The sequence below is a fragment of the Hyperolius riggenbachi genome, chromosome 4 (assembly GCF_040937935.1).
Source record: "Hyperolius riggenbachi isolate aHypRig1 chromosome 4, aHypRig1.pri, whole genome shotgun sequence".
Lineage (NCBI taxonomy): Eukaryota > Metazoa > Chordata > Amphibia > Anura > Hyperoliidae > Hyperolius > Hyperolius riggenbachi.
In genome coordinates this window covers 439,088,168-439,110,379 of record NC_090649.1, presented here as the reverse complement: position 1 = coordinate 439,110,379, position 22,212 = coordinate 439,088,168, and the positions used below count along the sequence as shown (strand labels likewise).

General features: G+C 44.8%; 1 protein-coding gene across 6 annotated transcripts in view; it reads right to left on the bottom strand.

Annotated features, from left to right (window-relative positions):
• Positions 1-22,212, bottom strand: part of RTN4 (reticulon 4) — a 103,894-nt gene that overhangs the window by 2,276 nt on the left and 79,406 nt on the right. For all 6 annotated transcript variants that reach the window (XM_068232553.1, XM_068232554.1, XM_068232556.1 and 3 more), the window contains 4 exons: positions 16,214-16,352; positions 5,545-5,614; positions 2,378-2,424; positions 163-221 (listed from right to left, as the gene is read on the bottom strand). In XM_068232553.1, the coding sequence (XP_068088654.1) occupies positions 163-221; positions 2,378-2,424; positions 5,545-5,614; positions 16,214-16,352 (315 nt within the window). The remainder of the gene's footprint in view (positions 1-162; positions 222-2,377; positions 2,425-5,544; positions 5,615-16,213; positions 16,353-22,212) is intronic.

Sequence of the window (22,212 nt, the reverse complement as noted above, 5' to 3'; positions counted from 1 at the left end):
TTCCACCCTGTTCAGTGGAAAAAGAAGCTTTTGAAAGTGCAACCGCATTTGCAAATGTGCTTTCGAGTGGGAAAGCAGTCTTACTCGACATGCACTGTAATATATGACCCGGATTCGGAGTGTAGCTGGCATTACACTGAATGCAGTAAAGGGAACACTTACAATTCCTTTATATTGTTCACATTCTTGCTAATGAGGCCTAGGTAGTGATCCACTTGAGTCTGCAAAACAAAGAAAGGAAAATAAATGAACACCACAGAGCACAGGAGACCTCAAATATCTACCAAATGCCTGCAGAATAAACAGCCTGGTGTACAAGGAAAAGCTGTGCATTAAAGCAATAGAGAGAGGACTGGAAGACCAGCCAGGATCTCCATCATCCAGCAGCAGAATTATCTAACTGTAAATTGTGTTCCAGATCTCTCCTAGAAGTCCAAGTTAAAGTGGACCTGAACTCTTGCACAGGACAGAAGGAAAGAGAGAAATGCACCCTGTATGTTTTTAGAGAGAAGAGCCTCTCTAATGATGGAAACACACGATACGGTTTTTCCGGTCGATTTTCTCCACGATCGATATACATTTGATTCTCTGCTCGATTCGCTTATCTTCCGCTCATTCTTATCTTTTTTTCCCATTCACTTCTATGAGAAATCGAATGGAAAGCAATCGAGTGGAGAATCGGACATGGCGGAATTTATGGAAAGCATCTATGGGAACAATTCTACCGCAAAAGTATAAGTCTCCATCATCTGTAAGTAACAAAGTGTAATTTGATCTCTCAGCTGTGTCAGCACAGGAATTCAGCAGTCCTGTTGACCGCTAATAAGTAAACAAACAAGGTTTACTTTCTGCTTTCGTGGAAGCAGACATATTGTTGACACATTGCAGATTGCAGGAGTTCAATAAGCTGTAACAAAGAAATGGTTTTCTTTAAAATATAAGGAACAGCATAATAACCTTTAGAGATCAGAGGACGTTCTGAGTTCAGTTCAGTTCAGTTCTGAGTTTAAACATTGCTTTGGGGCTAAATAAATTCTATACATATGAACCAAATAATTAAGTCTAGTGTCCTTACACTGTTGAGGTAGCCATAGACTTGTAGACTGATCATATTCCGGTCAGAGAGGCATCCGTCTTTTTGCTATATCAGGTGGCAGAGAGGGATGGAAGCCTGCACACTGCACATAGATTTCACCATGACATCCATTGAAAAACTCCATTGAACTACAGCTATGTTCTGTCATTCTTCCACCACTCTCACGCCAGCCCTTAACGATGGAGAATTTTTGTCCAATCCAGAATTTTCACGAATGGACAAAAAGGATTTTCACTGAAAATTGATAAAAGTTTTGATTGATCTGTCATGTTGAGGCATAGATTTCAGGCAGATTTAATAAAAATATGCCAACACTCGACCAGGAATATCTATAATTGATCAAAATAAAAAGTTCAAGAGATGCAAATAATTTCAAGTTGATGCAGGATTATGCATTAAGCAAATTGTAAATGGACCAATTGAATCTCGCCAAGGTGGAATTAGATTGGACTACGGTTAAGCTGCATAAACTTGCATGATCCTTCATTAACTTGGAATTATTTGCATCTCCATTAACAATCTCCAATTGGCAACCATCAATGAAGTCACCTTCAAATGTCAAAAAATGGAAGCTAAATTAACCCAAATTAATGAAATTGTACTTTAAGCATGTTTTTACCACCTTCTAAAATACTTAAAGTACCCCTGAACTGAGAGGGGGTTTGATTACACTGCTGCAGTTGTGTGAATGGTGCTGAGACATATGCCACAACACCATTCTCAGTCCACTGCCCCATGTGTCCCCCGCTCAAGTCAGCTAAAATCTTCCGCTGACTAGAACGTGGAATATGGGCGGGGAGGAAATGACAGTTATACTCCCTAGGAACACCCTCTTGTACGGCTGTACTTTTAAGTAAAAAAAAAAAAAAAACACCACAGCACAACTCACCTACTCCAGGTTCCCTTCGATGTCTTTTCCGCCCTGTCCTCATATCAGACGGCATTCTTCACTGCTACGGCTCTGACCCGGAAGTAGTAACCAGGAAGTACTTCCGGGTCAGCACCATAGTGGTGAAGTTGTTGGCAGATATGAGAGGACACAGCAGCGGAAAGGAAGAGGTGACGGTGGAAAAGATAGCGAAGGGAACCCGGAGTAGGTGAGTTATGCTGTGGTGGTTTTTTTTTTTGGTTTTTTTTTTTACAGGTCTTTAAAGTGTGGTACAGGAGTTATTTTCTCCCTTTTTTAGCCGTCTTTTTCTTTGGAAATACACACAAATACCTCCCCTCATAAGCAAAGAATATTGAGTATTATGCAAAAGTATAAGAAGCAGGAAAACTTACCTGATGTCTCTCATAAACTACAGGAATACTGAATAAGGAGATCAGTGCTAAAATGAAGACAAGAAAAAAACATATTAGAAAAGGGATGATCGTACACATGAAGCGCGCACACTGGGATCTCCCACTGCACTATATTACAGGAGATCTACATGGAGGCATAAACACTGGGCTCTACCACTGCACTACAGGAAAACTACATGAACCAGGATCTCCCACTGCACTATACCACAGGAGAACTACAGAGAAGGTGTCAGCATTCTGCTGCTCCTACACATATATACAAGAGGAGCAGAGTAATAACATCCTGGATACACTACAGAAATGCAATTTTCAATGTCTGACAGCTGCTCATCAGACAGAAGGGCTGACCAGTGTGTGCGCTCTGTTACTAGCAGTGAGATTCTAGAGCTGCTATGCGGTTATCAAGGGGTTCCAACCCAATCAGAGATAAATGCAGGGCAGAAAAAAGACATTTAAGGTGCCCATATACTATTCAATTTTACTCAACCAGTAATCAAATCTGCAAAAAGTCAAACCCCCAAAATGGCCACCCAATCGTTATTTGGATCGATTTCTTAAAGTCAATGGGAACAGTCGCCTAAAAAAATAAATAAATAAAATAGGCTAATACTTACCTGATGAGAGGGAAGGCTCTGGGTCCCAAGGAGCCTTTCCTCTTCTCTCGGTGCAGCTTTGGATCCCCCATTTGAATCCCCCGCTGTGGGGGACTTCGGAAGTCTTCGGAAGCAGAGTCCTCCCGAAGACAGGAGGCTCCATACTGCGCACACGCAGTTGTGCGATAAAGTGCGCTGTATGGAGCGGCCCGCCTTTAGGAGCACTCAGGCTTCCAAAAACTTCCCGAAGCCTCCCTTCGGCGGCGGAGATGGCAGCATTTGACCAAATTGGTGGAATGCTGGTATGGGTGATCCTTAGCTGGAATGGGCACCGGGAGAGGAGAGAGAAGGCTCATTAGGACCCAGAGCCTTCCCTCTCCTTAGGCAAGTACTGTATATTCCGGCGTATAAGATGACTGGGCGTACAAGACGACCCCCTAACTTTTCCAGTTAAAATACAGAGTTTGGGATGTACTCGCCTTGTAAGACTACCCCTATTCCAACGCACACCAAATAAAAAAATAAATAAATAAAAAAAACATCATATACTGCTGCTGCACTGTATGTAGTACCCAGTATATAGCAGTATACAGGCGATTGACTGGTTGGATTTGTCAACTCTCCCTCTCCTTGTCTACCTGTTTATCAGAGCAGTATGGAAGAATAGATCGCGCTGTGCCCATAAACCATGCCTCTTTCACCCTTCTGACCCACCCTTGTATACTATCACCACCTTCTCTGCCTCTCAGATCTCGCACATGTGCGCCTGCGCCGCTTCACTACAGTCCTCAACAGCGAGATCTGAGAGTTGATAACAGGATAGGGCATATCACCCGGCATCAATGACACCCTGTGTATAAGACAACCCCCGACTTTTCAGAAGATATTCAAAGGTTAATAAAGTATAGTCTTATACGCCAGAATATACAGTATCTGACTTTTTTTTGGTGACGTTCCCATTGACTTTAACTTGATCAAAATTATAGATCAGACAGGATGGTAAATTTCTCAAAAGGGGGCAGGGCAGAGGCGTGACTATTGTCTACTCACTAAGTGCAGATGACGGAAGAACACAGGGAGCGCGACCAAGCCGGACAGGTGCGTGGATTCCACTGCCGCTAATACTCTGCAGGGGCCCCGGGAGCAGTATTAGCTGGGGGGAGACCTGGGGTCTAATCTGACTGGATTGTTTGGAGCCTGTCCTTGTAACGCTTATGCATACACACATCCAATTTTGATTTATAAAATGATTGGGCAATTTTACCACTTCCATGTAGTATGAGCGCTTATGTACACAGTCTGTTCATGGTATTCAAATTCTGCTGGCCCATTTCCACTATCGCGAATTCGCATGCGTCTTTCGCATGCAAATTCGCATAGCAATACAAGTGAATGGGACTGTTTCCATTTGTCAGGATTCCTTTGTGTTTTTCTGTGCAGGGAAAAAAAATAAATAAATAAAAATAAATAAATTAAAAAAAAAAAAAAAAAAAAAATCGCATGGCAGAGCCATCAGAATTCGCATACCGCTATGCGAATCGCATACAATGTATTTGATAGGAAATTCACATGAGGTTTGGGTATGTGAATTTTCATGCGCATAGAAACAATGGAAAAGCACACCAGCACTGCCATGGTTAAATTCGCATACATCGTCATCCATGCGAATTCGCAAGAAAATTTGCATAGACCCGCATGCGAAATTCGCATCCGCATGCGAATTTTTACCGCGGCGATTCGCACCGCACAAGTGGAAATGCAGCCTTATACTACATTGAAGAGGAAAACCTGTCCAGTTGCTGGCCAAACAAAATTGGATATGTGTACGGACTTTATATATTCACAGGTTATTTTAAATCCCAATTTGAAACATTAAGTTAAAAAACCGCTCTATCGATTTAACCATGATAAGGACCACAGGCTTACACCCACCTAGTGACCAGGTGGTTCTACAATTCAGTGCTCTGCAGCTTTAAAAGCTCGCTGCAGAGCCATACTGAGCACACAAATGAAATGTCTCTCCCAAATCCCCCCTCCTCCCCACCTTCTGTTGGTGGCATTTGATTGCTGCTGTAGTTTGTTTTTATTCCTCCCTCCTGGGACCCAATCACAGCGATCCCTCTCATAGGCATCAAGACTATGAGAGGGGATCATATTTGAATCGCTCCAGGGGACAGCCAAGTGACACGGCTGTCCCCAGCACATCGCTGCCGTAGAATGCAGTGCTGTACAATGTAACAGTCTGCTAGCGGTGATCGCCGCTGCTAAACATTCAAGCGGGGATGCGAGCACATGGGCGCATGTGATCCCCGCTAATCATCGCCCAGCACTCTTGATGCCTTTCAGCATTAGGCGGTCGGGAAGGGGTTAAATGTCCATAACGCACACTCCCATATAACACCATAAAGCCTCATTATCCAGACTTGGCATATCTGTGAAAACTGGCAGTACAGAGTAAATATGCCCCTTATTTGGAGACACAAGTTCTGCATTATATTGTAAACATAACAGCAATTCACACAATGCTATCATGATAGACAAGACTCTACTCACCCAAGATCAGTAAGGTCAGGCCATTGAACAAGGCACCGATATAGGTGAACACCCACATCAACACTGCAAACTGGAATAAGAAAAAAAAAACAAAATTAAGATAATGGAAACTTATTTTGATACAGATTTAAAGGAAACTTAAAGAGAAACAAAAAAGTTTAACTTACCTGAGGCTTCTACCAGCCCCCTGCAGCCGCCCTGTGCCAGCATAAACAGATCCTCCAGTCGCCCACAGCAGCTCAGTTTTGTTTTCAGCAACTAAGCCAGTCAATGGCAACTGTGCAGCCCTGGCCTTGTGCGTCCTCGATCACGTCAGTCATGTCGCAGGCTGCTCCAGGCGACGGGAGCGTGATCAAGGACACACGAGGCCAGGGCTGCACAGTTGCCATTGACTGGCTTAGTTGCCGAAAACAAAACTAAGTGGCTGTGGGCGACCGAAGGATCTGTTTATCCCGGTGCAGCACAAGGGCGGCTGCAGGAGGCTGGTAGAAGCCTCAGGTGAGTTAAACTTTTTTTGTTTATTTCGCTTTCCAGCGAAACAAACTGCCTGGACTCTGGTGATCCAGTCACCAGAGTCCAGGCAGTCACCATCATTGGTGTTTAGCTGAGCCCAGCAATCATGCTGGAACTTGCAGGATAAGCACTCGTCAGTTAGCACATATTACAGAAGACTTATAATACATGTGGATGAGGCGATGTGCTGGTGTACCGCAACCTTCCTGCACAAAGAGGAACTACACTCACAGACTGATGTCACAGGCTGCATGTACACCATCAGGAATGCATTCAGGGCTATTCACTGCCATGGTTTAAAGGGAACGTTAACTAACAAAAGTTTAATTTACCTGACACTTCGACCAACTATCCTGTGCTGGCGGTGTGAAGAGCCGATCCTCCGTTCTCTCAGCCCCCTCTAACACCAACCCTCTCCAGCCCCCCCCCCCCCCCCCCCCCAGTTTCGGTTTTGCCAACTGAACTACTGCACCTGCGCAGGACGTTTTTGATGACGTGTATGCATACCAGGATACACGTTCCAAGGGCCACGCTGCACAGTTGGCTAAACCGACACTTAGCTGCGGAGGGTGAACATAGGATGGGTTCTTCATGCCGCAGGCACACAACTGATGTTAGGGAGGGCATTGCCCCAGGTAAACAAAACTTTATTTTGAACAGTCAAGGTTACCGTTAAGCTTGGTAGAGAGTTACTTAGAATGGCAGTGGGACACGTTAACCTTTCACGTTACATGAACACTGACCCAAATGGCAGTGGGACAGAATATTCGCCAAACAGCCAAGTGGTGTGCATAAAATGCTGTGCAGAATGATCATGAACAATAGTTTTAAGCAGCAGCAGCAGCAGCCATTTAGAATATGTATACAGTCTCACAACCAGGGTTCCTTGAGGACTTTGCAGGGGTTCTCTGGCATTTTTCCCCAATGAGGTGAGCTGCCTCAGCTGACGGGTTGAGAAAGTTTCAAAATTACATCTCTACCTTCACAATGTCCTCTTCACTCGTTTGTCTAACCTGAATTCTAGCTTCCATATTTCTTCACTGGTGCAATGGCCATATGACTGTTACAACACATTACATTGGTGAGGAATAAACATGTGGGATGCCGGAACTGAAGAGGAGTGTACAGCAGGAGGAGGAACGTAAGAAAACACCAACACCGGGCAACTATAATGGGGAGTGCAATTATTTAGGGCATAAAATGTGTGCCCTTTAAAGAGAAACCATAACCAAGAACTGAACTTCATCCCAATCAGTAGCCGATACCCCCTTTCCCACGAGAAATATTTTCCTTTTCTCAAACGGATCATCAGGGGGGTCTGTATGGCTGATCTTGTGGTGAAACCCCTCCCACCAGTGTGAGGTTTCCTGTCTGTGAACCTCATTGCATTGTGGTGAAAAGCTGTTTACAGCAGTTTCTAACTGCCAAAAAAGCAAGCAGCATCTCCTTCCACTGACATCACCTGCCAGTAGTAAAAATGTCACCATGTGATAAATGTCAGACTGTAAATCAGGGAGGGGAAAGATTTTAAAATGGGCAAACACTGACTAAATCATTTATACATAATTGTAAAAATGAAGTAATTTTTTTTATAACATTTTCACTGGAGTTCCCCTTTAAAGGAGAAACATGAAATCGGGAGTATCCTATAAAATAAATGCATTCTCCCTCAATTAATGCGGGGGTTCCTTAATTACAAGGGTTCCTCCAAGAGTAAAAAGTTTGAGAAAGGCTGGAATAGTTGTTCGTAGTCTTGTGTCTAATGAATTGTGACCACACTGCTCTATTGCTGGCTCCAGTCTGAACTGGTGTTCCAGGAATTAACCCAGTACGTCTTCCCATACATTCCAGTTGAAATGTGGATCATACAGACGAAAAAGGGGTGGAGTTCCACCTGACGTAACATTCCCACTGGTTTAGGATGGATCACACCTTAAAGAGAATCTGTATTGTTAAAATCGCACAAAAGTAAACCTACCAGTGCGTTAGGGGACATCATCTATTACCCTCTGACACAATTTCGCTGCTCTCCGCCGCATTAAAAGTGGTTAAAAACAGTTTTAAAAAGTTTGTTTATAAACAAACAAAATGGCCACCAAAACAGGAAGTAGGTTGATGTACAGTATGTCCACACATAGAAAATACATCCATACACAAGCAGGCTGTATACACCCTTCCTTTTGAATCTCAAGAGATCATTGTGTGTTTCTTTCCCCCTGCAGCTATCTTCCACTGAAGTGTCAGGCTGTTTCTTCCTGCAGAGTGCAGACAGCTCTGCCTGTATGTAATTCCTCAGTATGTGAAAGCCCAGCCAGCTCAGAGGAGGATTTATCCAGCTTGTAAAGGATAAGAGAGAAGCTGCCCCAATCTAAATAACACACAGGCAGTGTGCAGAGAGGGGCCTGGAGGGGGGAGATGCATCACAGAACCACAACACTGAAGAACTTGGCAGCCTTCCAGACACAGGCCGACAAGTCTGACAAGAGAGAGATAAGTTGATTTATTACAGAGATGGTGATAGTAGAACGTGCTGCAGTAAGCCAGAACACATTAGAATAGCTTTTGGAACTTGTAGGATGATAAAAAACAGGATGCAATTTTTGTTACGGAGTCTCTTTAAGGTGCGTACACACGCACTACAGAAGCAAACGACTGGTCCGTCCGCACCTCCCGCTGGGTGAACTTTCAGCAGACTGTAGTGCGTGTGTACGCACTATCGGCGGACTGATAAGGCTGTTCCTGAACGATCCGCCCAGCGGATCATTCAGGAACATCCTCATCAGTCCGCCAACAGTGCGTACACACGCACTACAGTCTGCTGAAAGTCCGCCCAGCGGGAGGTGCCGATGGACGAGTCGTTGGCTGCAGTAGTGCGTGTGTACGCACCTTAAGGTTGCACAGATACTGTGCAGTGAGAATGTTAACACATCCAGACAGTATAAGGGCCTCATAATGAAGTCACCACAGTAGTTTCACTCTGCTAATCCCACTGATATATGGATAAAGTTCAAAATGACTGTGCAACACTGACTAATATATGAATCAAGATTAGTAATGATTTAACTTCCTACAAAAGTTTAATGAACCCAATTGCATAATGTATAATTAGTATATAAAAAAAAAAAAAAAGAACCAAGGTCAGCAACACTGAGAGGATGACACTGATAAGCCTGTGTCTATGACGAAAGCCACTTTTCCAACAGCATGAGAAACTCAAGCAGAACACCAACCAGAACTTTTGCCAACAGTTTTCTGACAAATGCAGCATCATGTGTCTTCTGCTGGGGAAGTCCAAACAAGGCAAGAGGCAAACTATCCTCCTTGCAGGAGCCACAAATCTGCGCCTCACCCAACCACATAGCCAGAATCAGGTCACAGCAAACAGAGTATGAATTGTGCAGCTTCTCCAATACATACATATACAATAATGGAATTTGGTATTCTTACACATCTAGAAGCCAGGGGCTTTCTGGGTTGTTTTTCCAATACAAATACAGAACCGGCCGGCAGGGGGATCTCCATTGGGCTGCAAAGGTAAAATTCTCCCTGGTGCTAGGGAGAATTGGCCTGTTGCATCCTATGGAGAGTCCCATGCTTCTGCTGGCCTCTGGGCTGTAAGGAACCGAGCAGCGGCAGGACAGGTGAGCGGCGATGCATAGATAAATGTGCATTTTAAGAGTGTGTTCTGCTGTAATAGGAGGGTACAATTATGCTCACTATAGCAAAAAAATTATAAAATTTAAATTATGAGCAAACATATACAAATAAGAAGTACATTTTTTCCAGAGTAAAATGAGCCATAAATGACTTACAGTAGATAGTAGAAATCTGACAGAAGTGACAGGTTTTGGACTAGTCCATCTCTTCATGGGAGGATTCTCAGGGATTAATTTATTTTCAAAAGCACTTAGTGAATGGCAGTTGCTCTGTCCAACTGACAAAAAACTGTAGCGAGCAGGGAAGCTGGCCAGCATCATTGTTTAAATCCTTTTTAGGGAATATCTTTATAAAGAATAAAAGCCTTGCTGAGAATCCCCTATGAAGAGATGGACTAGTCCAAAACCTGTAACTTCTGTCAGATTTCTACTACCTACTGTAAGTGACAGCAACATAGGAGAAAAGTCATTTATGGGTCCGGAAAAACGTACTTATTTCTTTAGGTTTGCACATATTTTAAATTTTACAATGTTTCGTTATAGTGCCCCTTTAAGTATCTGTACAGTAAGTAGAAGCAGCCAGTGACCTAGTGGTAATTCAGGTCACAGGATACAGCCGTCTCTCATAGGGTTACATAACTGTCAACCAGTTTCCACTTTTCAGACAGTTTTGCAAACCATTAACACTAGCAGCACACAAGTGGAAACATTCCCTATAGACTGCAGTAGTCAATTAGCCTAATCCATGAGGCCAGCAAGTAGCTTTATTTGTACAGTAGTTAAACATTATGCAGTACTTCACAATATACACAACCATTTAGTTGTGGAGCTGTCAGATCCTGCCATTTTCATGGATCCAGTGAGACCGAATAAAGCTCAATTACATGCAGCTGGAGGCTGGTCTCACAACCTGACTGTATGATCCAAACTTTATAGGATGTGTGTAACGCTCTATATGGATGGTGAATGGATGTTGATGCAGACTCCCTACTTGGCTATAGTAGAGTGGAAGGAATTGTTCAACTGAATTGTTGGCTTAAAGGAACTGAAGTGAGAGGGACACAGAGGCTGCCATACTCATTTTATTTTAAATATTGCAAACTGCCTGGCTGTTCTGTTGATAATCTGCCTCTAAAAGCCCATACCGACTAAACGATTTTTCGCAAACTTTTTTGCAACAAACGATTTAACACGATATCAACAAACATCATTTAGTGAAAAGCCGTTAAATGTTTAACGATGCATGACACTTGTAAAGATCGTTTTTGAACAACAGACATGTCCGATCAAGTGGTTCAGGATCGTTCTGATCCTCATTGACTTGCATGGGTTTTGACGCAATAGTGTGAACAATCGATCATTCGCAGCCCCAAACCACGATTGCAGATTCCGCCAGATGGATCAGGGAAATGATCGTTTGTCGGCAGCGATCCCTAATCCATCGGGCTAGATCGGTCGGTGGGTAGCTTCACAGAAGCCAGTTGCATAATTCACACATTATAATGCATGTGAACTGCAATGATGACAGGCCATAGACTAATACAAAACCTGCATGCAGCGAGTTAGAACAACACGATCGTTACTGTGAAGAGGCTAATAAAATTGTATGGGCACTGAGTTGACATACAGAATTATTCTGCAACCCAACTGACCACTGTGAACAGGGCTTAATACGTTTAGCCATGAACAAGCATGCAGATCCCATGTTTCTGACAAAAATCTGACCGGATTAGCTGCATGCTTGTTGTCAGGTGTGCGATTCAGACACTACTGATGCTGGAACGATCAGCAGACTGCAAGGCAACTAGAATGGTTTAAACGGAAATAAACATAGCATCCTCCATATTCCTCTCACCTCAGTTGTCTGAACATCCACCTAAATAATGTACAGTCAATGGTAATTGGATGTGCCAATCAGGATTATGCCTTGAAAAATATGCACCTCAATGCAGGAATAGCAAAACTTGCATATTAATCTATATTGCATTGAGGTGCTGCAGTACTCATCATACACACAAACAAGCAAGCTAAACAAGCGGTGTCAAATTGTGCAGGATTTGTAAAAATCACACTGCAATGGGCGTGGCCAATGTTTATCGTCACTGACCGTGCACTACAGGTGTATTTTAACCACTTCAGTACCAGCCTTCCTAAGAACCAGAGACTGCTGGTACAAAAACAGGGCTTACCGACGTCCCGCAGCACGGATCCGCTGCTCTCCCGTTGCTGCAGGCCACTTGCTCTGCCATCGCTATGACAGCAAAGCTCTGTGAGTCGGGCAAGAGCCAATGAAATCCGCTCCTGACCAGCTCATGGAGCTCTGCTGTCAGTGATGGTAGAGCAAGTGGGCCACAGCGATGGGAGAGCAGTGTGATTGGAGGTAACGTGTCACGTGGAAATTGAAATCTATGCTCTAGCATGGATAACCGGTCACGAACAGGGCATAGATTTCAATGAGCCCGTTCCGGAAGCGGTTACAGGACAACTGTAGTGAGAAGAATATGGAGGCTGCCATAATTATTTCCTTAGCAGTAGTGACTAAATAACGCCAGAAACAAGCATGTGGCTAACCTTGTCAGATCTGGCGATGTGAGGAACACCTGATCTGTTGCATGCTTGTTCAGGGTCTATGGCTATATGTATTAGAGGCAGAGGATCAGCAGAAGGCCATGAAACTGGTTTTGTTTAAAAGGAAATATGGCAGCTTCCATATCCCTTTCACTTCAGTTGTCCTTTAAGTGTATTCACAGTGCAGGACAAGACGCAAATCTCTAGTATATTTATTAAGCCAGAATAAACTCCCCACCGACAAGAGGAATACTGTGGGAAAGGCCACAAACCTCAGTCTAGTCAGAGACCTTCCTGTCGCTGATGAGTTAGAAAGTAGTGACCTTTAAATTAAACCTGAGAACGTCATTTGTCAGTCTGCCCAGTCACCTCCATAAGACTGCACAGGCCACCGGTGCATTGGGTTACACTTAGCAGCTAGGAATAGGCACAGTAGTCTGGGTTCTGTCCACATGCCAGCCTGTCCTCAGGTTACAGGCCGCGGCAGCATGTCCATAGCAGTGCAGCAGTGACCATTGTCAGAGAGAGACAAATCACCCCCCGGGGTCTCCCTTCCCTACACAGCCATCCATTCCTGTCCTGTCACCCTGCCCTCTGCCCTCAGCTCAGAGCCAAAAAAGCCACAAATACTTACACACTCCTATGCTCCTTCACACACTAATGGAGTGACCTGGCTGCTGGGGGAGCCCTGTGTTATGGGAATTGCCACACACAGCACTTTTGACTTGAGACTCTGTTCACGCTACAAGTAAAAGGTTTTGTTTATCGGAATGGATCCCAATGGGTGCTAATGGATCCTATGCAAAGCAACTTCACATCAGTCCATTTGTAAAGGATCTGTTTGGTCTGTTCCAACGAACAGAGCTCATGATTGTGTGGTATGAAATTTCTGCAGATCGAGCAGACAAAGCGGATGGTAACAGAATCAATGCTAGCGTATGAGAATGGACAGTGTCAGATCTCACTAGGCTGCTCACCACTTACGTTTCGCAAAATACTCACCTGCCACCGTCCATTCTTGTCCTCTGCTGCTGCTGCCGCCTATTTGGGCCCTTGCATTGAAGAAACACTGGGTATTCCGAACCCAGAGCCACAGCAGTATTGGTTATCACTAGAAAAATGGGAATTGCCATTCCCAAGGTAACATTCTCATTGGTTCACCCAGTAATCGACCAATGAAAAATCCTCTCTGGCGCTCAGGGAAGATTCCCTTTGGTCTTTTGCAAACCAATGGAAGCTTAATACTTCTGCTTGGACTCTGGGTCAGAATACCGGCGTTTCTAGTGCAGAGGACCCAAAAAAATGGTGCCAGCAGATGGCCAGATAGACAGGGGCAGGTGCTGAGCAGGTGCAACAGAACCGGATGAAAGCGTGAGTGAGTGAATGTTTAACGATGCACGACACCTGTGAAGATCGTTTTTGAACAGCAGACATGTCCGATCAAGTTGTTTAGGATCATTCTGATCCTCATTGACTTGCATGGGTTTTGACGCAATAGTGGAAACAATCGATCATTTGCTGCCCCAAACGATGATTGCAGATTCCGACAGATGGATCGGGGGAATGATCGTTTGTCAGCAGCGATCCCCAATCCATCGGGCTACATCGGTCGGTGGGTAGCTTACGGCTAGGTTCACAGAAGCCAGTTGCATAATTCACACATTCTAATGTGTGTGAACTGCAATGGAGACAGGCCATAGACTAATACAAAGACTGCATGCAAATTTGCTTTTGTACATAAAGCATAAGTATTCTTATTCATTTAGAAATTATACATTCCTAAAATACACTAATTTTACTCTGAGAGCTGACTTTGCCTTTGCATTTTATTTATAACTGCTTTATTCATCCTCTAACTTAATCAGAAAGCATCAGAAAGCATTTAGGCTTGTCTCACAGTCTTTGTGGGACCCCATGGTGTGAGAGAAGGCTTTGTTTACATTCCTGACTTGATACAATTAAACACTAGAAAATATGTAAAGTTTCGGAAGTGGCCAGCTCTGCAAGAAGGGAAACTTCTAAAGCCTGTGTTAACCCTTTGAATGCAGTTCTAGTAAAAAAAAAAATGCTGGTTGTATAGAATATGCTGTAAATAATCTATTAGAGCAAAGTAGAAATGCTGGGTTTCATTCCGCTTTAACGGAGAGGGATATGGATGTTTCCTTTTAAACAATACCAGTTGCTTGTCAGTCCTGCTGATCTCTTTGGCTGCAGTAGTGGCTGAATCACAGACCTGAAACAAGCATGCAGCTAATCCAGTCTGACTTCAGTAAGAGCACCTGATCTGCATGCTTGTTGAGGGGCTGGGCTAAAAGTGTTAGAAATACAGAATCAGCAGGAGAGCCAGGCAACTGGTATTATTTTAAAATGAAAAATCCATATACGTCTCAGTTTAGGTTCCCTTTAATTTTGGCCAAAGAAAAAACATTTTTACGTGCTCACAGCCATCGCTGTTAGTATTGCTAAAAATAACCTATTAACGATTTCGTCTCTGGACGCTGAAAGGATGCCAATATGCTAATTAGATTATCTTCTGAGCCAACCACTTAGAATCATACGTATCTATGCCATCCCAGCTTGAACTGGCAACAAAGGTATGCATGTCCACCCATAGCTTACGTCTTCCAGTAACTGAGCAGGATCACAGTGTACCCAGCAAGAGAATATGGCTTGCACTGACGCTAGATGCAGTTTAAGTAGTATGATACTCAATTGAATCTCTGCTCTGAGGGATTATACATAGCAGAACAACTTCCAGGAATATTACTGGTATAAGGTTACTGGAAGGATTAATAACTCAAGGCTTCACAAAAATTGCAAGGAATCATGTTTATGATTTGCAAATCAATTAAAACAGACACTTCCATGCCTCCCTTCTACAGGTAGAAGGCTGAGAAAAACAGAGCTTTGAACAGACAAAATATAATGGATGAATGTCTTGCAGTGTTCCCTCTATACACAGATGCATATACTGTACTTTAGAAAGGGAAGAAGGTCTACTGCTGCAGGGCAATTTAACAGCAACTGGACAGAAAGAATAAAAAAATTCAGTCAATTGATATTCTTGTGAACAGAGTCAAGCAGGGGATGCTTGTACAGACTTCAATCTATCCAATGAAACCAGCACAAAAGACAATTTTGTGTGACAGTTCTTTAATTGCTGTCCAACACTTTAGATCACTAAATGCTAATGTAGCAAACCTGGCATTTTACAAGAACAATTAAGCTACCTGGATAAAGAGAGGTCAGTGTCACTTATCAATTTTAAAGCCCATTGTCAACCCCCCCCCAGGGTCGGTGAACTCCAGAGCCTGCCAGCGGGAGACTGGAGAAAACGGGGGGGGGGGGGGGGGTCACAAGTGACTAAAATAAGCCCCAGGTAAGTCAAATAGGTGGTTTTTTTTGCTTACCTAGTGTGTCCTTCAACTGCACCCGGCTATGGAGGTATGATAAGGAGAAGTACGTGGACACGCCTGCACAACAGTCAGCGACCACAGCTGCGGTTGGGGATACATGGGCGTGGGGTGCAGAATTAGGCAGCATGCTACAGCTTTCCACATCACTGATGTGAATCCCTATAGCCATGCATGGCATCACAGCAGTGTCAGCATAGTGTCTCGCAAGATACAACACTGTTAAAGGGCCCAAACACACTCACTTCCTCTATTGATATATTACACTAGTTTTGACCTCCCCATGGAGTACCCACAAATTTGGTGATCCACAATCATTTTGATCCACATAATACTAAGTAAAATGTTGTGAGTAGAATGGATCCACTCGGCAAGCCTTGAACCCAGGAGGGCAAGAAACCTTATTGGGGAATCGGAGTGTTTGGCCATAACACTTTACATCCACTATAAACGATTTTTGGTATTCAAGCAAAAGATCACAGAGCTCAAGGCATGCTTTCCCATATGTAGCGTGCATACCTTCAGGGAATCCACCAGGTCCTCCACCAGGAAGAGACGCCTCAGCTCCTTTGCAGTGCGGTTAATGTGTCCCAGGGCTACATTGCAGTACTTCTTAACAAGGTCTTCAGACACTGACACATCGGTATCCAAATATTGTCTGCAATTGCAAGAGGTAGATTAGAACAGAAGTGAGACATTCAATTGGTTTCTTCAGAAACAATGAGCTTGGTAAAGTAGGACAGATAATAAATGAATGCAGCTTACTGGACAAGACAAATGAGGCGACATTAAAGATCACTGACATGGGAGGGTGGGTCAGACTTAAGGTCCGTACACACGCCGGACTGCAGGCAACGACGGGTCCGTCGTCACCTCCTGCTGGGCGGGCGTTCCAGCGACAGTCCGGCGTGTGTACAGTCTGCAGACTGATACGGCTGTTTGTGAGCGATCTGCCCGGTGGATCGCTCAGAGACAGCCTCATCAGTCCGCCGACAGACTGTACACACGCCGGACTGTCTGCTGAAAACACGCCCAGCAGGAGGGGACGACTGATCCGTCGTTGCCTGCAGTCCGGTGTGTGTACGGACCTATAGAAGTAGAATCTGATAGCACCCAGGACATAAGTAGGGATATGGCAATGCTTAGGAGAATTCATGGAGGAGCATATAATCAGTGGATAGATTTATAAGGCTCTGATTTGGTCATGATCATGTTAAACCAGGAAGTCATCACAGCAAATCAGAACATTACAGATCTATCAGCTGATCACATGCTTCTCATGGGTTCACCTAAACATTGCCATCCCTAATCTCAAATTGCATGAATAGAGAAATCAGCATGTGCAGAGCAAGCTTGATTCTCCTAAGCATGAAATACAGATATTAGACTAGCCCATCGGACACTGACCCAGATAAATAGGTCAGATTAGGCTTTAACATTCACACACACGCCCAATTGCTATTGTCCGCAGAGATCAGGACTCGATTCCTTGGGTGACGGAACAGAGTTTGCACGTTATTCTGATTACCCCAGTTTAGTGAATATATTCCATGGTGTGTCCAACTGCAGTAATGAGGAATCTGAATCTTCCCACTGCCTTAAAGCAACCCTGAAGTGAAAGGGATATGGGGGCTGACATATTGCCTGGCTGTTCTGCTGATCCTCTGCCTGTAATACCTTTAGCCATAGACCCTGAGCAAGCATGCAGATCAGGAGTTTGAAGTTTGACTGGATTAGCCACAAGCTTGTTTCAGGTGTGAAATTCAGACACTACTGCAGCCAAAGAGATCAGCAGGATGCCAGGCAACTGGTATGATTTAAATAGGTCAGCCTCCATATCACTCAGTTCTGGTGTAATGCCTCTCCCTTATGCCTAAATATTGAAATGGATACAATCCTATAGGTCTGAAGTTGGATGGATGTTGCAGGGAAGAAGTAGGACTTTGTACAGGTGAATGTGTCACATTTAAATTTTCTTATAAAATTTTAAGATAAAAGTCAAAATGAATTGTTAGTGGACTTTTGATTTAATATAATTTCTCCCTTGACAGTCCTGTGCACAAGTGGAATCAGCATCTGTAGGTGGTGACAGATTCTCATTCCCCCCCACAGCGGTACAGACCTCGGAGAATTATCTGCACAGCAGCGGTACACACAGCACACCCTCCTGTCACTGAGGGAGCTGATCAAACAGAGGGTGCAGCCATGCACTGGGGCCTTCCTAAAACTAAACAAGTACTGAAAAGGTTTGTAATAGAAACTGTATGAAATGAAAAAGTATATAATTATAACATATTAGTCATGTGAAGCTACAGTTTACTCAGAAAAAGGAATAAAGATGGCAGCATCCTTGGTGATTTTTAAAGAGAACCCGAGGTGTAAGAATGCTATTAGGACACAGAGGTTGGGTCTGCATATAATGCCCAGCCTCTGTTACTATACTGTCTCCCACCCAGCACCCCCCGCACTCTGCTGTGCCCCCATATATCAAACGCCGTGCTAGCCACATGCATTGTGTAACCAGCAGGCTGTTTACCTCTGCACTGTCTCTCGCCGCTCCCCCGCCTCCTCTATGTCGCCGCTCCCCACCCCTTCTCATCAGCGGGGAGGGAAGGGACACGGGCAGGGAGCAGCGGCAGAGGAGGCGAGAGAGCGGCTAGAGTGATAGGGCAGATGTAAACAGCCTGCTGGCGACACGCTGCGTGTGGGTAGCACGGCGTTTGATTTATGGGGGCACAGCAGAGCGTGGGGGGGGGGGGGGGGGGGACTGTATAGCAATAGAGGCTGGGCATTATATGCAGACCCACCCTCTGTGTCCTAATAGCATTCTTTACAAGCCACCTCGGGTTCTCTTTAAGGTTTTCTCTGAGTATTGGAGGCCTGGCTTCCATGGTGATGTTCTGGCTTTACTACAGTCTGAATCAAACCCCTGCAACAAATGAGTCAGCTCATCAAATTACAACTTGTGATCAGACACAAATGAGGGGGAATTAAACAGGCTTAACTCCCTAAATACACACAGGGTGCATTTCTCTATGTGTTCCTTCTGTCCTGTGCAAGAGTTCAGGTCCACTTTAAACCAAAACTTATGGTATACTTGTAGGGAGGAGCAATTACATGTATTGAAAAGAAAGAAAAAAAAAATCTTGGAGAGATCCATAGGCTGCCATAATAATAAAACAGACAAACACGCAGTCAATAAACAAGATTTGCTGTGGCAGTCCCATCTGCTTGTCGCCAACCCTGAAAATACTTACACCTATTGTACATTTTAATAAGAAACTCAGTAAAATTGCTATAAAAACGGCATTAGTATATATATTCCATGCTCACTTCCCCACAGCACATAGCTCGGAGCTATGTTACCAAATCTAATCCCGGCTCTGTAAAGTGAGAGCTCTCCAGGGGCTCAGAGACCGCGCTACCAAGTTTCTCTACACCAGTACACATAAAACAGGCAGGAAATCTTGATGCATGGCACTTTAACATCACAGTCTAATGGCTACTGTACAAATATTCTTATACGAAGCACGAACCATACAAATGTAGGGCTTCAGATTCCAAGAATAGGAAAGAAGGAGTGCCGCCTCATATCCTTGAGACCGACTGTGGTGACGCACAGGATAATCGAGCACTGGCGGACCAGGCGGTAAGTCCTGGGCGAGTAGCTGCTTTGGTACACTGTTTTTATCTGTTGAATCTGAAGCCCTGAGTGGAAGTGCTCAGTAATAAGTCTACAATCCCATAAAGCAAGTGAGGGTAGTTGAGGGGACCTTTTCCCTCTTTCTGGCACCAGACAGCACAGCCAGTGCAGTGACCAATGCTGAACTGCCAGAAAGGACAGAGCTAGCCCTGCGGATATTTTAGGTACGGGGTCTGAAGATGGGTCAAGCATTTGCAGCATTCCTACTGTGGTGACCTTGACAAGGCTTTCCTTAAACTGCTCAGCATGTGGAGTATGTCTGCATAAGGGGAATTTGCAGCGGATAGACCCATGGCGCAACTAAAAAAGGCATCACTGGAACAGCATGCACTGCCGGTTTCTGTACAGCAAGCCACAATGAGGACCTGAGACAGTTCAACTTCCCCAAAGCCTCAACAACTGCTTGGCAAGTGACAGGAAATACCAAGTACTGCCTTTAAATAGAACTTTGGTTCGAGTTGTACAGTAAAATCAGGACTGTAATACAAAGCTGTGGTCAATTATGAGGCTTCATTGTATTTTATCTATAACAGCACAGGCATTTCATGGTGTAGGTGGTCTCAACTTTATTAACACACTACGGTAACCTAAAAAGGTAAGAGTTGGAGTGCATACACATCAATTTTCATTGGCCGATGCTTGGCCAATTTTACCACCTCCATGTAGTATGAGGGTTAACCTACACAATCCTCTCATAGTATTACATATCTGTTGACCGTCATACGGAGGTAGAAAAATTGGTCAGTAATTGGTTAATCAAAATTGTGTGTGTGTAGGCCCTTAAAGGGCTTATCCAGGCAGCCAAAAAACGACACTTCCTTACCCGGGGCTTCCACCAGCCCCTAGCAGCCGCTAGGTCCCTCACCGCAGCTCTGCTCTAAGCCGCTGGCTCCCGGTCCCCGACGGTGCAGAGGCCTCTAATGTGCCTGTGCGAGCAATGCCATCAATCACTGGCATGTGGTGTGGCGTGTACTGCGCAGTGGCAAAACCACTGTACACTCCACACCATGGGCTTGTGTCACTAAAGCGTGATAACTCGCGATTGTGCGCGAAGACACTAGTGCGGCCGTGATGTGCATTATTATTATTATATTTATAAAGCGCCAACATATTATGCAGCGCTGCACAATAGATAAATGGGTTAACATACAGGTAGAACATACGGAAACTCGCAACAAAACAAGATCATGCAAATGATTTGATAACAAAGTGTTCTCCCCAGAATTTTTTTCCAGCCGGGTGGCATGAAATAGTAGCCGGGTGGCATGAAAAAGTAGCCGGGTGGGGCTAGTTGAAAATGCAGGGCAACTGTGCTTACAGCATAGGAGGAGGTGAGGAGGTGAGCCGATGACAGCCGGGTGGTCACCAAATCTAGCCGGGTGGAGCACCCGGCTAAAAGAGCCTGGGGAGAACACCGTCAAGATAGAGACTGTTTGAGTCTACAAGAGGGGTGGTTGTGAGTAAGATTGCATAATCAAGCTGGATACATTAGGGAGGAGGGCCCTGCCAGAGGCTTACAATCTAAAGGGTGGGGTGGAGACAATACGTGCGTCTTTTGAGAGGGGGTCTAACAGAACATATTATGATGCTGGTGTAGGGGGGTATGCGAGCGTAAAGAGGTGAGTCTTAAAAGCTTGTTTGAAGGTATTAAAGGTGGGGGCGAGTCTGACGGCTGGTGGGAGAGAGTTCCAGAGAGTAGGGGCAGCCCTGGTGAAGTCCTGCAATCGTGCATGTGACTGAGTTATGCGAGGTGCGACTAGGCGCAGCGGGCTGGTATGTGCCTGTGGACCAGACCAGAGATGTAGGTCGGGCAGGTCTTGTGCACTGATTTGTAGGCCAAGCACAGGATTTTGAAATTGATCCTAAAGCTGATGGGGAGCCAGTGTAGTGCTTTACAGAGCGGAGTTGTAGAGGCGCTGCGTTGAGAAGAATGTATCAGTCTGGCTGCCGCATTCATTACCAATCATTATCACAGTTTAGTGAATCAAGCCCCATGTGCGGATAAGTAAATGTCTTTCTTTGGCTGCCTAAAGGAGTTATCAGGAAAAAAAAAAAACTAAAAATAAGCTTTACTCACCTGGGGCTTTCTCCAGCCCCTAGCAGCCGACTGTCCCACGCTGTCACCTCCGCTGTCCCACTCTCGCCGCTCGGTATTCAGGCCAACCGCGGGGTCGGCCTTACTGCGGCTGCGCAAAGCGCCACCAATCATGGCCATGTGGGCCGTGGTGAACTGCGCAGGCGCAGAGCTACTGCGCCTGTGCAGTTTGTCGCGGCCCACGTGGCCATGATGGACAGCGGCGCTTTGCGCAGCCGCAGTAAGGCCGACCCCGCGGTTGGCCCGAATACCGAGCGGCGAGAGTGGGACAGCGGAGGTGACAGCGTGGGACAGTCAGCTGCTAGGCGCTGGAGAAAGCCCCAGGTGAGTAAAGCTTATTTTTAGTTTTTTACCTGATAACTTCATTAAGTGAACCTTAAAGGGAAAATGAAGTGAGAGAACGATATGGAGGCTGCCATATTTATTTCATTTTAAGCTTTACCAGTTGCCTGGCTATCCTGCTGATCCTCTGCCTCTAATACGTTCAGCTATTGACCCTGAACAAGCATGCAGCAGATCAGGTGATTCTAACATTGTGAGATCTGACAAGGTTAGTTGCATGCTTGTTTCTGGTGTCATTCGGACACTAGTGATGCCAAATAGATCAGCAGGACTGCCAGGTAACTAGTATTGTTTAGAAGGAAATCGATATGGCAACCTTAGTATTCTTCTCACTTCAGTTGAGGGCTTCTACCAGCCCCCTGCAGACGACATGTGCCC